This window comes from Gallinula chloropus (assembly GCF_964237585.1).
Source record: "Gallinula chloropus genome assembly, chromosome: Z".
NCBI classification, from domain to species: Eukaryota; Metazoa; Chordata; class Aves; order Gruiformes; family Rallidae; genus Gallinula; species Gallinula chloropus.
In genome coordinates, this window is record NC_140089.1 from 46,415,964 (window position 1) to 46,433,085 (window position 17,122).

Here is a 17,122-nt window from a genome sequence, read left to right on the forward strand (position 1 = left end):
GGAATGATAAAGCTCATGCAGTGAATATTAGGGTAGACAAATAGGCACAGAATGTTAGCTACAGACAGTAGGACTTGATTTTACAATATATTGAATTCTGAGGAATTGTATTTTCTTTATGCAGATCCATAATTCCTTGTTGATCATTAATTCCTACTAGCTAAATATGCATTTTAGGCTGATTTTTTGAGACATGCAGTTTGAGCCTCTATACATCTTGAGTCACAATGGTTTTCTAACAGCATGATCACAGTAGCGTAATGGGAAATCTGCTGAACTACAACATTGTAAGCAGGATTAGTATCAAGCCTCTGTGCTTGAATAACACATCCTCAGCGAATCTCTCTGAAGCTGAAAATCTTCCCCCTAACTTGGGTAACAGTTTGGCTGTGCCTGCCCAGGGTGCTTAGCTTCTGGCTGTGGACAGTAGCTGATAACTGCAGTGCTGAGATAGTATTACTATCAGTGCTCTGATAACATGTCAGAGCTCCACCTGGAAGAGGCTGTGTGACAACATCCTTAAGCTTCAGTGGTCCTTGTGTCAAGGCTCAAGTGTCTACAGCTCTGTGTAGTGCATTTCTGCTGGCTGCAAAGAGTAATGAATTAATATTTGTGTTTAGGTAAGGTCTTATAGTAACAAATGAGCTAGTCTTGTAATCTATCGCAGTGAATGAATTCAGACAGGTTTTTCTCTTCTCTTTGTAAAAATGGGCAGAATCTAGAGGTAGTGTCCCAGTAGTGAGTGTCCTAAATCCTCCTGTGTTTGCAAAACCCTTGGGACATGACAGTACAAGAATGTGTCACGAGTAAATTGGTGTTCCCAAGGTACATTTCAGAAAAACTTTTTATTCATCTGAGAGTTTTCCAGGAAAACCCACCATGAACAGGAGCTATATAACAATTCTGGACTCTTGAATTGTGTATTGGAATCAGTTGCCTAGGAGAGAATGATGGAGAGTTGATGAAACACTTAATTGAGATCCTTTGTACATGTAAACATGTATCTACTGAATTAAATTAGTTCTTCAGAGAAATAGCACTGCTATTAGAGCAGAATGAATAGTGTGGCAAAATAATGCCATGAATATTCATATGGATTTTAAAATTAATTCATTTTAACTCTGTTTTTCTCCTTTGAGTGTTTACTTTCTGCTTCTAACTAATGAATGTTTATTCTCTAGTGGATCAGCAAATTTTAAATAAATTTCAGAAAATATTCAGGAAAAAAAAATTTTGCATTTGTGTTATCAATATTGGCAAAGGAAACATGATCATGTTCACTCAAATACAGACTAGACTGTTCTTGGCTGCACTGCTTTTCCTAAGCAGAAGATCTGGATGCATTCTACTTTAAACAACTTTAATGCCAATTGTGCATAACAAGTGAATGAATGAGAGATGGAAAAACCCTTTACTGGTAAATCATGACCTTCTTGCATATCATTTCTTCACAGAAAAGGGCAGAAAATTAATTACTACATTTGTATTTCTTCTCCCAGTTTTATCATCTAACATACTGTGTATTTTCAGAGAACAGAGAATTTCTGTTTATTATTCCCAGCTGTTAGTGAGGACTTTGCTTGCCACAAAGGGTCAAGTAGAATTACTGCATTGAATGGACAGAGAACAGCTCTTCTTCATGTATTTAGCTTCCAGAGATTTTTTTCCCCCTAAAACAACTATAAATTCCTGATCCACTCAGGAAATACTGGTGGTCCTGAGACATACTAGTTTTGGGACCATCTCCAAATTTTCTCAAATATGACAGAGACTTGGATCTAAAGTTTTGGTTTGGCTGATGACAGAAGAATCTGCAGAGCTAGAAAAGAAAGAGAATTGAAACTTCTGAGCTTTGATCACAGTTTTAGTTCAGGCTCATGTCTAGCAGGTAAATTCTCTCCTAATTAGATTAGTATAATCCACAGTGTTGTAGGTTAGCTATTTATTTCCTTTAAATACTTTTTTTTTCCTCTCCCAAAAATCAAAGGATTTTGAAGTATTGTTTTGCCGTTAAAGGCAAGAGCCTGGCTATTCTCCAAGTGTCAGTCTTCATGGAGCAATTTATCAGCAGGCTGCCAGCTTTAGTGTGGCAGCAGAAGATTACAAAAGAACACAAGGGAATCAGAGAGTAAAGCAAATGTAAAGCTTGTGTAAATTTCAGTTCCCATCCCCATGTAGTTTGTAAATGAAGTAAAATATCACACCAATTTATGTTTCAGCAACACAAATAAAATGTATTGTGAGACAGAGAATGTTAAAAACCACATTATAACGAAGTATTGGTTAAGTCTACATTTGCAAATTGCAAATAGGATTAAAAGATATTTTAAAAAAAGTTAATCTCAGAAAGCAAAGCAAGTCAGGGCAATTTGTAGAAGAATGGAACCTCCTTCTGTTCTTTTGAAGTAATTTATTTCAGTTGCTACATAAGAACTTGGTACATTAAACTGCCCTTAATAAAAAGTAAAGATCTTAATTTTTTTCATTAGTAAGAGATTTAAAATTTTTGGCTTAATATTTCTAAAATTATGAAGGAGTTTGATCTTAATCTAAGAGTACTTTTTGTGCTGCGTTATTTTCAATGTATCAAGGAGAAGTTTATGGAGAACAGCAGGACTGTTGATATCTGGGAGAACAGCAGGACTGTTGGCTTCATAGGGACAAGCATTCCCCTTTGGCCCCTGCTCTGTCTGCCAGTAAGGAGCTGGAGATGGTTTGCTGTGACAAAACCAGTAGGTTAGTTGAAAGACAACGACAGACCTCGACTGTAGCAAATGGTATCTGTTACTGAGACGTCTTTTTCCATCCAGTATGACTATTCTGCACCTGCTTTCTCTGTGAATTGCAGTATTTCTCTACAGTGGCACCTATGGCACACCAGTTTAATGCTGTCACCTGTGTGTTGCATTTTCAAATCTATACAGGTGGCAAAGAGGATACTAATTGATTTGTCTTTTTGTATTTATTCTATTTTGCTTCAGAACGGAAGGTGGAGGAGTGGAAACCCACTCCAGAGAGTTGGAGAGATTTCTCATTACTAGCCCTGAGGCATTTCAGGCATTTTATTTTTTAACTGCCATAAACTGACAAATATAGAAGATGGATCACAATGCAATATACACCTAGTGGGAAAATGAAGCAAGAAATGAAAAGATCCATATCAAATATGGATGGTCAGAGAGTAAGGCAGAAATATGTATGTTGGCAATGTGTCTGCACGTGTAAATTTGAAAAGAACTGAAGTTAGAGGCAGCAAGAACTAAGCAAAGAACAGCTTATGAATAACAGTCCAACATATCTTTATTTACTACTGGATGGTTTAATTTAGCTAAGAGTTAAGTAGCAATATTCCTAGTTAAGAAGTTCAGAATTAAAAAAAAATAATAAAAAAAGCAATTACAATGCTGTATCATAGATATCATAGATAGCAATGCATTGTAATTGCTTTTTAGGCAATTTTTAAGGTTCTAGGTATCTATGATATCTAGATACTTAGAATATCTAGAAAAAAAAATAACGTGGGCAATGTCCTCTTCATGAAAACCAATAATTCCTACTATGTCATGTTCTTCATGCACAGAAAACAAATTTGGAAGTTATGAAGGAATTAAAGGATGAAACTCTAACATACCTTTTTATGGAGATAAGTTACTGATAGCACCTCATCCAGATTAGTTATTCCAGATGTTACTATTACAGTTATATAAAACCCATGACAGACTGGTAAATTATGTGATCCTTTATAAAGTTAGTTTAAATGATATAAATTTCAACTTAATGACTTGATTTTTGTTTCAAGTTCAAGGAATTTGATTACATAATTCAAAGAAAGATGTGTACATCTGATCTGAACACCAAATAACTAAAGATTTTTTCTAAGAATTAAAGGGCTTAAAAATTTTAGTTTTAGTAACTGTTATTCATTGGACAATTTTGACAAATAGAATAAGCTGAAATTAACTCAGAAACAAATTTATTTACTATGTAGTTGGAACAACACTAGAATTCCTAGAGAAAAAGAATCTGTATGACTAAAGCAAAAGAATTGCAATTGTGGACTGATTTAAAAATTGAGTATTTTTAGTCTTCACAAACAAATTTAGTAAAAATTTTCAAACATTGCTGAAATAACATATAGCTAAGACACTTAGTTGAAAATAGACTTTCAAAATGTGACATCTGTATACCTTATCTGAAATGTTTCTGTTCCTTGGATTGTGTTCCACCTTAACAAACAAATTTTGAAACTTGGCAGGTACTAAGAACACAGCATACTTTTAAAATTTTTTTAATGGCAAACTGTATTTGGATATTCTCCATTCACCCACTCTTCTTCTGTTCTGTGTTACATTTTACTGCACCTTGTATGAATGAAAGTATGGAAATGTGTTTTAAAAATTGTTCCAGCTAGAAAAAGGAGGTGATATGGGAGACACCAAACAGGTTGAGTGTTTCAGATAGGGTTTAGAGCAAAACGATTGCATTAGCGGTTAAAAAATGACTATGTGGTGACAGACAGCTGCAGTGCTCTTCAAAAGTAAACATCTCCTATGAGGATTTGGCAAACTGCTGTTCTACATCAAGATAATTAAAGCAAAGTGTTGAAGTTTGGCTGTGGAATTTTCCAGTCTGTATTTAGAAACATAGTACAACAAAATTTTAACTTGATGCTTTCTATTTACCTGTTCTCATTTAATTTACAGGAATTCCCAGATTCTCTGAAAGAACAGATCTATCTGAAAGAATGGCACGTGAACAATACGTTGATACAAACCATTCCAGCCTACATTGCATTATTTCAAGATCTGAGAGTACTGGAGTTATCAAAAAATCAAATCAGCTATATCCCAGTGGAAATTGGTGAGTGTGTTTAAGATACTCAGCTACTTACACCTTGTAACTATATTGCAGGGAAATGAGCACCGTGGATATTCTTGCTCATTTACTGATAATTGTACTGCCTGTTTCCAGGGAAGAGTGCCCTGTACATATACAGTTCTTTGGCTGTAATTATACCTGCTGAATAGTATGTAGTACCATGTGTGTACCATTTTTGTTATCTGGCCACAAGGCAGTTATTCCTTGGATTCAAGTAGATGGTGATTTCTTCCTGGGAACAGGTGGTATTTCATTTTCCTTACAGACTAAGAAAAAGAAAAGTATTACAGAATTGCAGTATTACAGAATTCATCAAACAAGATGAATTTAAACAAGATTGAAGTAAAGAGGAATCAAAAATACAAAGTTGCATAAAATCTGTCTGAATTTTATAATGAGTTCAAGTAATAATTCCCATTTAATAAAGTAGTATATACAATGTCACACCAGGCTTTTAAGCGAAACAAATTCTTAACACTTACAAGGTTTGGCCTTAGCTATTTTAAGCTAAATAATAACAATGTGGCTCTCCTGTATTTTCTGATCTTACAACATAAAAAGGTTGGTCAAAGGACTGTTATGGTTTGACAGGTATTTACCACACTGTCAAAGAAGATTGTTGCTGTAACTGGTTGTTTCTTTGGGAGCTGAAGAAGCTGGGTCCAGTACGAGGCCTACATAGTCTAATCCATGCCCCCAAGTTGTACTATTACCTCAGCCTTTATTTTTAAATGCCATATATTTAAATTTAAGCTTTTCCCATGACAGGTATTCCTTATGTACACTAAGAGCTAATAACTTTCAAATAAAATATAAGGACTAAAACCTCCACCTCTGCAGTTATCATGGGTTTAACTAAGAAAAACAGGAAAAGAGCAAGCATCCTGGAACACAGAAATTCGTGCTGGGCTTTTCTACTCTTTTCTACTTTTTCCTACTCTATTAGTAGAGTAACCCTAATGCTTTTGATTTACTTACTGACATCATATTTTACACAGAAAACTTCCCACTTACATTGAGATATATTTTATAGTTTCAACCTGGCTGCTTAATAGAGTAGCAAATCATAAACAAGACAAAAGCAGAAGATAATGGCCATAAAATAAACACTAACTGTTTTGTCAGCACTTTGACTGGGTCAGTCCGTTTAATGGACAAACAACTTCTACCAGGTGATGTGGAAGAAAGTGTAAGAGGCCTAGTTCCCTTCCAGAGGCTCTTTTAAACCATTAAATGGAAGGTTTTAAGTGTTTGCAGCTTAACAACGGATGCAGGTGAAGGCTGAGAGAGTCCTTTTTTGTAACATTTTGCATCTTTAATGCAGATGATCCCCCCATTACAACCTCAGTTATTATAAAAGCTAATAGTCTGTTTCTAGAATAAAGGCACAAAGTCAGATCATTCTAGCATGATCAATTGCCTGTAGAAGGTAAGGTAGAGATGAATCAAGAACGTTTCAAATGCTTCTAATAGCAATCACTTTTCTTTCAATTGTGTTTAAATGATGTGATTTCTACTCAGTAGTAGCTTTCGTGTTATTCCCACTTATTCGCATTCCCTCTGATATGCTCATTCCTCTAGTTTATACCCAAGGTGTTGCTTTCCTCCTTTCAATGTTTTTGCTGCAGCTTTTTAGTGCAAATGTTTGACTGGAAGAGCCAGTGAGTATTAGAAAACTGTTCATTGCAGGTCCTGCTTCAGATGCAATGTTATAGCACTCACCATCCTCCTCTTCACAGTGAACTCCTGTTCAGAACATTTTTTGGGGTCAAGGTTCATTAAATGATAGTGAGCATGACTGTACTGACTACTTATACAGTGAAACCTACATTAAAACCTTTCTTTTTGAGACTGCATAACTAGATTAATAAATAGGGTTCTGTGCTATCTATACAACAATTCTACATCACAGCAGTAACTCTAGCCTATCCAAAGAAAGACATAGATTCATCAAAATAGTTTAAAAAGAAATAATACAAAACCAAAGCCACTCTAGGACTGTGCAAGTTCACAGTTCAGCATGTTTTTGCCAAAAGTGCTGAATGAATTTCAGTCTTAGTCTTTGTCAGTATCTCAGGTGTTATGTTTGTGAATGGCTATGCTTTTATCTCATGTATCATATATGCATAAAGACATAGAGACTAATATGTATTATTTTAATAAGACATTATGAAAACTGTTTGGTATTTTGAAGTTTTTGGATGCTGCTTCAAAATGAAACCTTTTATACTTTAGTCATCTAGTTGCTAAATTGTTACAGTGAAAATAGTTGTTGTGGGTTTGGTTTGGGAGCTCTGTCTAAGCAAGGAGTGAGGAGTGGGTGTTAAATCAGAAGGTAAGGTCGCTGGAAAGGTTAAGTGCTAAAGTATTCATCATTTTGTGTTCTGTTTACAAAACAGCAGCAAGTAGGTAAATATCACAGCTAAAACATACTTGAGAGTAATGACAGATGGTTAAAGTTGGCAGTGACACACATGCTGTTGAGTCTTTAATCTTCAGACGGAATGGAAGCCAAGTTTAGACCAACAAATCATCCAGCAGAAGCTAAACTGGTGAGCCATGTTCAGACTTCTTTTGATTCTCAAAAGAGGGCTTTGAAGGTGTGAGAGAACAGGAGCTGATAAGAATATTTTCAGTGATAAAAAGTATTGCTACAATAGCACTCTCTGGCTTAAAATATCTGCGGAAACTGAAGTTCATGCTCCAGTTTTACCTGATCTAGAAGGGAATGTTCTACTCTGAATCACACAGAAGAAAGACATATTAATTCTCAGATATTTCAAATCACATTCTTATCACCTATGCACTTGAAAATATTAAAATTGGATCAGAAGACAGATAAGAATACTTCTGATATGATTATTTTCGTCTAATAGCAAATATCTTCACAGGAAGCAAGTAACAGAAGTGGAGAAAACTGTAAAATGGAGTTGCTGCAAATTTTCGGTCTGGTTTCCCCAGGAAAAGCAGAAAAAATAAGCAAGGGTGTAACCAGGGGATTTTCTTTGGCACTGGCTTCTGGATGACTTTGCATTTCTGGCTCGGATTGCATGGCTGCAGTCCAGTCTCTGTATATCAGTTAGTGCTAGTAAGTTAGTAATTGCCATAATTTAAAATATCCAATAGAATGTATTCCCATATTCATATAGAACATTGTGGGCTATATTTTCATGTGATCCCAAAGCTTTTGTGCCGGGATGGGATAGTGGGATTATATCAGGAGTTTTTGTACCACAAATTATTCATGAAACATCTCAAAGAACTGTTAATAAAACCTTTGTACCTCATTATGTTCTCTCTCATTTTTGATATGCCAAATATTTAAGAGGAAAAATAACTGTGCTTTTGAGACATATTTTAATAAGAAATCACAGGGAGGTTTTTTGGTCTCCTCCCTACCTCACAGTATAAAATTTCATTTGTGAATACCATTAATCCAATTTCCTAGAACTCAGAGGGGAAAACTATAAGTAATACAGTTTTAAATGACTTCTAGATACCTAAAATAGCTTGTTCTATTAATAAGATTCCCAGTGTGCTGATGTGTGAGTTTCCAGGAAGAAAATACATATTCTCAGTTTAAATTCAGTCTAGTTCTGAGGAGTTGCAGACTCATCTCTTACCCTTGTCATTTATTCAGTATTGAATATTATCTGTCCACCAGCTCAGTCTTGTGGGCAACTGAGGAAATATGTTTTTATACTCCCCATTTGAAGGGGAACTATTAGACACCTCTGTTGCAAGTTAATGATGGCTTGCTTCTATGAACAGATGGTAAGTTCAATATTTAACCCTTAATTAATGCATTACAAAAGTACAAAATTTTACTTTTTATTGGACCAACTAAAGAGGAAATAATTTTATTTATTCATCTGCTTAAGCTATCAAAATGGGAATATTTTGCTAAAATGTGATTCAAATATACTGCTTTGACAAATTTCAACATCCTCAGGTCTTGCAAAGGTCTGTGTTTTATTAAGCTGAATTTCTTGAAGGGATTTTAAATAGTACCATTGGGCACTGATCTCAAAACTATAATCACTGCCATGGAAACTACTCATTACATGAATTATTTTTGCCAAAAGATTCCTACTTGTTTGCTTTGTCACATTGCTTTATGTAACTATATTATGTATAACAGCATTAGAACACAGTCCTTCTACATGGAGCAGATTGATGTTGGCAAACTGTAGTTTATTTCTCAGTCTTCACTTGGCTCAGAGTGGGCATGTTGGAGGCTGTGCACACTATTCTGCAGATGATGGAGACATTTTATCCAAGCATAAGTTTTTTCAGTTTCCAAGGTGACCAAAATGTATTGTTCTGTCTTTTCTAGTTTATTCCATCTTTATTTCTGATGCTTAGAAAGTGTTTTCCAACCTAGAGACTGAGTTTATTTTACTCTGCTCTGGGGAGATCCACTCTTTTTTTTGGGATTTCCAGGGAGAGTCCATGTTTCAGTTTATCTGTTCCCATAGAAAAAGGAAGTCACATATTTTTCTATAGAATTTCTGACCTACAAAAATATCTGCAGTTGGCCTCATTGTATTTTGTTTTCATTAATTTCCTTTGCGGCCCTTTCAGTACACCTTCACCCTATATTTTTTCTCCAGGGGTTTATCTCTCTACCATTCTGCCCACAAGAACTTCATATTTTGCTACAAGAAAACCTTCTTTCTTTTCCCTTGCATTGTACTAACACTCTTCTAACAACAGATCAAGATCTCAAGCTTTATCCCTTTTATTTTTTGTTTGTAGCAGTCACTTGTGATTTCTTTCATTGTGTTTAAAATTTTTAAATTGACCACATGAAGGTTGTTCAAAGAATGAATTTTTTACCAGCCCAGGGCCAACCCGATTCTGTACTACAGCTTTTCTAAGCCCTAGTGGCAGAAAAAGTTTTGTGACTTTATTATGCAAAAGGAGTTCAGGAAATCTTAATCCATCCTGCACTTAGATGCTTTGAGCAGAAGTTTAAAAAGAAAAAAGTAAAAAATTGCTGTTTTAACTGTTACTTGTAAGCTTGAACATCAATATCTCCTTTCAGATAAATCAAAGGCAATGTCACTGATTCAGCAGAGAACATTGGAAACAAGAGACTGTTTGTCTTGTGCCATAGGAAACTACTATCAGATCATTGCAGATCAATGCAAAAATTTGATCTGCATTTTACTTTAGTTTATACAAGTTGGATCTGCATTTGTGTTGACTGAGATCCTTAGATAATAAAGCCTCTCCACAGACTCAGTATTTTCTCTCTGGCATTTTGCTAGGAGTACTAATATAGACTTGTCCAAAAGGTGAAACTGCATGTAATTATTACTATCCTGCATTGCCCATTAGAAATTATAGAGTTTAATTACTGGTTTAATTTTTTAAAATAAGGAATGAAAAATTTAAACTGGGAATAAATGCTGTATTAGGCAACAACTACAGCATTGAAGCTTCCACTTAAAAATAAAATATTCTTAATTGTGAAACTGCCAGGGAAGCCGTGGATTTCATTACTGCTTTTACTGCCTCTCCTTGGAAAACACAGAGATGTTAGCTGTTTAACTCCCTAATTTGCATTTTTTATAGAACTGAAAATTCAGTGCCATTAAGCATAGTTAACAACAGTGTTGTAGCAGCGGTGATTTTATTATTACTACTTTTAATTGGGAAGTTGTGCTTATTTGAATGAATAGGGTACTGGTGTGGTGGCCGAATCCCGCTCTACATTTCTGCATCTGTGAACTGGGTGTCATGTCCTCTGCTTTCTCCCAAGGCTGCCTTGATGTCTGTTTTCCACGCTCATTAAGCCTGTTGGGGGCTGGGCACTATATGTAAGAGAGGAGATAACTTCTGCACTAAGAAGGTATAACTAATCCCCTAAATACAGATTACAGGGTAATGAAAGTTGTTCAAATTGCCCTACCATCCCTCTCACTCCCAGTCCCCTGGCTGCCCTTGCAATAAACTCCGAATGTTGGTGAGGCTGGTTGGAATCTTACAATGCCTTTAGCATTCACAAATTAATTAGGGATCCAATGCTCCCCAATTTTGCACTCCTCCAGTCAAGCTACCTGGATTTGCAAATTGTGAATTGCCACGAATGTTGTTTTAGTTGTTTGTATTCTTTCTGTGACAAAAATAGTCCAGCAGCCTTATTTAACAGGTCAAAGGGAACAGGAGAGTGACAGTCATAGTCCTTTTGTCTGAGAGAGGAAGAAATCTCAGTCTGTAACCTGCATTACCATTTATGCAACTCATAACCTAATTCTGTCCCTGTGAGGACTGTGGCTTGTAAGAATTTTAAACAGGTTTTTAGAGGAAGAAGTAATTAGAGACATGGAGCTGAATGGAAACTAGGTTCAAATTAAAAATTTATAAAGGAAAAGCAAGTTGTGCCCAACTCATTTGGTTTCTGTCTTTTTTTGAGAAGATGATTGAGCTTCAAGTAATAGGTCTTGTCTATCTGGCTTCCCATAAAATATTTGATACTGTGAACTGTGGAAAATGAATGTTTGAATCTAAGAAAATAGACTTTGATGCAACATTTGTGAGAACAAGCAAAGAGCTTCCTAAAGTAGAGGCAACAACACACTTGTTTGGAAAGAGAATTTATCAGTCATGATGGAGATCACTTGTGGAATTCCTCAAGGACCAGTCCTGAATTCGCTTCTTAAATACTTTGAGGATCCAGGCTACTGAAATTTTTTGCTGTCACAGTTTGGGTGTTTTTGTCACTACACAAACAGTAGGAAACATGAAAAACCGGATGAGCAGGTGGGCTTCTAAAAAAGTAGAGAGATTAAACTAATGATTATGGAGTTCAGGTATTCAGGAGCTAATAATTTACACAGCAAGTTATGAGCTCATTAAATGCAAATGCTTGAAGGAACAAAATTCCTACTGTTAACAGTAACAGAAGAACAATCCAGTACAATACATACATAAAGTTGTGGTCACCCATATTCAACAAAGTTTATTTCAGATGCAAAAGAAGACTAGTAAGACTATTTGAGGAGTGGAATTTTTATTTTGTCAGAGCACATTAGAAGAATTGCCTTATTCAGGCTAGTAAAATAAATTCTGACATGTCTGTTACCTATGAAAACATCAAAGAAGCGAAGAGCAGAGAAGAAAAAAAGCTTTTTAAAGATAAGATTGGCAAAATAACTAATGGTTCTTGACCATTAACTTCTATGAATAAATTATGACTGGCAATCTTCAGATCATTCCAAATCATGACAAGGATGAAACCCTGTAGCTTTGTTTTTTCAGTGAATGTAAAAGACCAAACTACTCTTAAGAGATGATGTGATAAATCAAAAAATGGGATTATGTGAAGTGGTGGTTTAGGGGTTTAATCCAGGAAGTCCTGGTGAGGTCTGTGGTCCTACGGGGAGGGCTGACGCTTTACTACAGCTATCAGGTGGCATATCTTAATCCACTAGAGAGCCCAGAGATGAAAAAAACAGCTGTTATACAGAATTGCAAGAGATTGTTCCCTGCAAGCACAGTGAACTGTGTTCCACTCATCTATGTTGTCCTGAGTTTGTTTTGAGAATTAAAGACTTCTGCTTTTTTTCCCCAGTAATTTTGATAATTTTAGCCACAGCAATTACTGGCAATTGACTATACATTTTGTAGTGCACTTCTGCCAGATTAGAGAGAGATTATATATGAGAATTAAAAATGTGATACATCTTCTATTTCCTTGTTTCTCGTATCTGCAAGCTGGGAATTGTGAATAATGACATATATGTAGAAACTGTAAAAAGAGAAAAAAAAGTTGCAAAGCTGTGGTTTCAGAAGGGAGAAAAGTCAGAAAGGGAAGCCATGCTTGTCTCCATCACTTTGAAAAGAAAGAGTTAAGTTTTAATGTTTTTTTTTGGTATGAAATTTTGCTCTATATCTCCTGGTTATGCACCAGTGACACCAGATCTGAACAAAGTTGGAGCATAGGAAGTTCCACCAACATGCGGAAGAACTTTTTCACAGTGAGGGTGACAGAACCCTGGGACATGCTGCCCAGGGAGGTGGTGGAGTCTCCATCTCTGGGGATATTCAAGACCTGTCTGGATGCCTCTCTGTGCAATATGAGCTGGGGAGCTGCTTTGGCAGGGGGGTTGGACCCGATGATCTCTCGAGGTCATAGAATCATAGAATCATAGAATCATAGAATCATAGAATCATAGAATGGTCTGGGTTGGAAGGGATCCCAAGGATCATAGAGCTCCAACCCCCCTGCCACAGACAGGACCACCAACCTCAGGCCTGGATCTACACAAGGTTGCCCAGGGCCCCATCCAGCCTGGCCTTGAACACTTCCAGGGATGGGGCGTCCACTACTTCTCTGGGCAGCCTGTTCCAGCACCTCACCACTCTCTCTATAAAAAAACTTACCTCTAATATCTAATCTAAACCTTCCTTCCTTTAGTTTTAATACATTCCCCCTTGTCCTGCCATTGTCTATCCTTTTAAAAAGTTGAATCCCCTCCTGCTTATAAGCTCCCTTCAGGTACTGGAAGGCTGCAATGAGGTCCCCCTGCAGCCTTCTCTTCTCTAGGCTGAGCAAGCTCAGCTTCCTCAGCCTCTCTTCGTAGGCCAGGTACTCCAGCCCTCTAATCATCCTTGTGGCCCTCCTCTGAACCCTCTCCAACAGTTCCACATCTTTCTTGTATTGGGGGCCCCAGACCTGGACACAGTACACCAGATGGGACCTCATGAAGGCAGAGTAGAGAGGGACAATCCCCTCCCTGTCCCTGCTGGCCACTCCTCTCCTGATGGGGCTCAGGATACCATTGGCCCTACGAGCTGCAAGAGCACACTGCTGGCTCAGGTTAAGTTTCTCATCCACCAGAATCCCCAAGTCCTTCTCAACCTTCCCTTCCAACCCCTATGATTCTATGATTCTATGATTCTATGATTCTATGATTCTAAGAGGGTGACTAGGATGTTGGTGACACTAGGTGCCTTTATTTGCATTATTTCTCTAGCTACTATTGGAACTGAGAGGTAGAAATTTCAGTGGCTGAAAAGTTAGCAAACACATCTGTTGTGGGTTAACATGCATGGGCAGCTATGCCTCACACAGTTTGCTCAGACCCCCCCAAGCTGCTTCTTCAGGCTTCCACAGCAGGATGGGGAGAGAAATTGAAGGGTAAAAGTGGGGAAACCTATGTGTCAGGACGAAGACAGTTTAATACCTGAAGAAAAACTAACAAACAAACAAATACAAAGCCAATCTTTCACCATCAGCTGACCAATGCTCAGCCAGTCCCTGAGCCATAGCGACCTTGGAAAACTCTCTGCCCAACCCCCTGTCATTTCCTTCTCTGCATACTACTGATTATGATGTTATATGCTATAGTAAATTCCGTTGTTCAATTTGGGTCCCGTGTGTTGTCCATGTCCCTCTCCAGCCTCTTGTCCACCTCTAACTAACTCACTGGGACAGCAGAGTAGGTAATAAAAAAAGGCCTTCATGCTGTGTAAGTCCAGCTCAGTAACAGTGACATCATCGGTTATCTCCATGTGTTTGGTCACAAATTGAAAAAAAAGCACCATGTGGGCTGCTATGAAGAAAATTAATTCCAGACAGACACAGAACAACATCCCATGACTAAAAGAAAAGATAAAACATTCCAGTGTTAAGTAGTTCCTTTGTCATTCCAATGGGATTTGCTCTCCTTCACTGAGGGATTATTTGGATGATGAATTCATTTGCAACTTTCTGGTTCCCTATTTTGTTATCCACAATTTCTACTTCAGTGGTTATTTTGTTGCAATGAGCTGATAAATTGATGTTTATGCTGCTTAGCGTGTGACGTAATACCTTCATTTGTCTACATCATGATAGTAAACCTGGTGAATCTTCATCATGGATAGACTGAATTTTTATTACTTTTGTATGCTTAAAAATCCAGAAATAAGGCAGTTCACACATTTATACCGTTAAGTTTCTTTGATTACTGACTTGCATCAACCCCCGTGACCCTTATGAGACAGTAATGTACTGCCAAATCTATGTCTGTTGTAGTCTGTTACAGAGAATTTGACTTCTATTTTAACTAAAATAGCACTTCACAGTTAATAAGAAAGGCAAAGTTACCTCACAAAAGGGACAGCTGAATTTCAAAATACCATCTCAGTTTCTATTTCTGGCAGAGCTAAAACTGGGAGAAGGCTGAGAGGAAGCTTATAAATTTTTGTTTGTTGCAACCTGAAGAGGTTAATACAGTGGAATTCTTACCATATACAGCTTGTCTGCCACCTGTGAGAAAGATCCGAGTAGTGGTCCAGACATCATTTGAATACAATGTTCTGCTCACAGAGAACCCTGGGGTTTATGTAAAATGCTATGTGATTTGGTGGCTGCTACTATTGGTCATCAAACTAAGTACCTCTGCCTCTGACAGAAAGCAGCAGTCTCTCAGGGAAAAAATATGGGGCTTTCATTTCCCTATGTTTCTTCCCTATCGTTTTTTGTGGAAGGACCTCTGGTGAGGATTTTCACATGTTGCAAAAGGTGATCAGCTCCAAAACATTTTTTTGTCTTTGGAGGTAGTTTAACTAAGTGTTAGTGTCTTAAGGATGAGCTTGCTATCATGACACTGTTCTGAACGCTTGAGAAATACCATATTCTTTCCAGTGTCATCCAAATCCCATGAAGAATCAGATTATTTAAAAAAATTTGGTTATAAATAGAAGACTGTTATAAAAGCATGAATTTCATGTATATCATGTTTATATTTGCCAATACATATTCTATTTTTGAGAACCTGGTGACACAAGATTCTTCTCTCCTGATTCCCAAATGCTGAATTGCTTCTATGCTTCACCACTGTTGCTTTTGCTTGTGAATGCTGTATTCTGTCACTGGTTAGAGGGGAGTATCACCGTAATACCATCAATTAGAGGGGAATATCACAGATGATACCAAGTTAAGTGCTATAGTTGATATGTTTGAGGGAAGAGATGCCTTCCAGGAAGACCTGGACCAGCTTGAGGAGTGGGTCCATGTGAGTCTCATGAAAGTCAACAGAGCCAATAGCAAAATCCTGCTTCTCAGTTGGGGTAATAAATAGATTGAAAGCAACACTGCAAGGAAAGACTTGGGGAAACTGGTGGATGAGAAATTGGATATGAGTTGGCAACATGTACATGTAGTCCAAAAAACCAACCTTATCCTGAATTGCATCAAAAAATGTATGGCCAGCAGGTTGAAGAATGTATTCTGCCCTTCTACTCCACATTTGGGATACTCCTTTTGGAGTACTGCAGCCAGCTCTGGGGTTCCCAGCACAAGAAAGATGTAGACCTTTTAAAATGGGTCTAGAGGATGGCCAGGAAAAACACAGAGGACTGGAGCATCTCTCCTTTGAAAAAAAGAGATGGAGTTTCTCAGCCTGAAGAAGAAAAAAAGACTCTGAGGAGACCTTCTTGCAGCCTTTCAGTGGGTAAAGCAGGCTTATGAGAAAGAGGGAGAAAAACTTTTCATCAGAGCCTGTAGTGACAGGGCAAAGGGCGATGTTTTTAAACTGAAAATGGTTAGTTTAGATTTGACATCAGGAAGAGATTTTTTACAGTGAAGTGACAAGACACTTGAATATATTTCCTAGAGAAGTTATAGATGTCTTATCATGGCATCAAATCAGGTTGGATAGGACTTTGGAATAGATGATCCTGGAAGGTCCCTTCCAACCCCCAAAGTAATTGACCATTGCAGAAAATATACATTAATCTCTTGCTCATCATCACATTAAAGGCATTTTTCCTTTGCTAAATGTAGTATGATTTTTATCTAAACTGAGTAAGATTTAAAATTTTTTTTTTTACTTTCTTTCTCTCTATGTCTCTCTTTTTTTTTTTTTTTTAATGTGCTGATTTTAATTATCTTTCCTACCAGGTTGCTTAAAAAACCTCAAAGTGCTCAATGTGAGTTTCAATAATTTGAAGTCAGTCCCTCCAGAATTGGGTGATTGTGAGAATCTGGAAAAACTGGATTTGTCTGGAAACATGGAAATAACAGAACTCCCGTTTGAAGTAAGACAACAAACTATGTTTCTTCTGTCTTTTTTTATTTGGTTTAAAAGGTATTTTATCACAGTCTTAAAATCTTTTCTTAACAAATTAAATTACAGCCCTTGCAGATTTAGTATTGAAAATGCCTTAGCAGCAGGTAAACAGGACCAAGCTTCTTTGTTTTGGTTTTCAAGTGACTAAATTTTGCTTGTATTTATTCTGATATATGAAG

The 17,122-nt window shown here is 37.0% G+C and overlaps 1 protein-coding gene across 1 annotated transcript in view; it reads left to right on the forward strand.

The window, feature by feature from the left end:
• The window catches only part of LRRC2 (leucine rich repeat containing 2), a 78,068-nt gene that overhangs the window by 24,339 nt on the left and 36,607 nt on the right, over window positions 1-17,122 (forward strand). Inside the window, exons 5-6 of the mRNA XM_084277983.1 lie at window positions 4,704-4,860; window positions 16,775-16,911. Coding sequence (XP_084134109.1) covers window positions 4,704-4,860; window positions 16,775-16,911 — 294 coding nt within the window. The remainder of the gene's footprint in view (window positions 1-4,703; window positions 4,861-16,774; window positions 16,912-17,122) is intronic.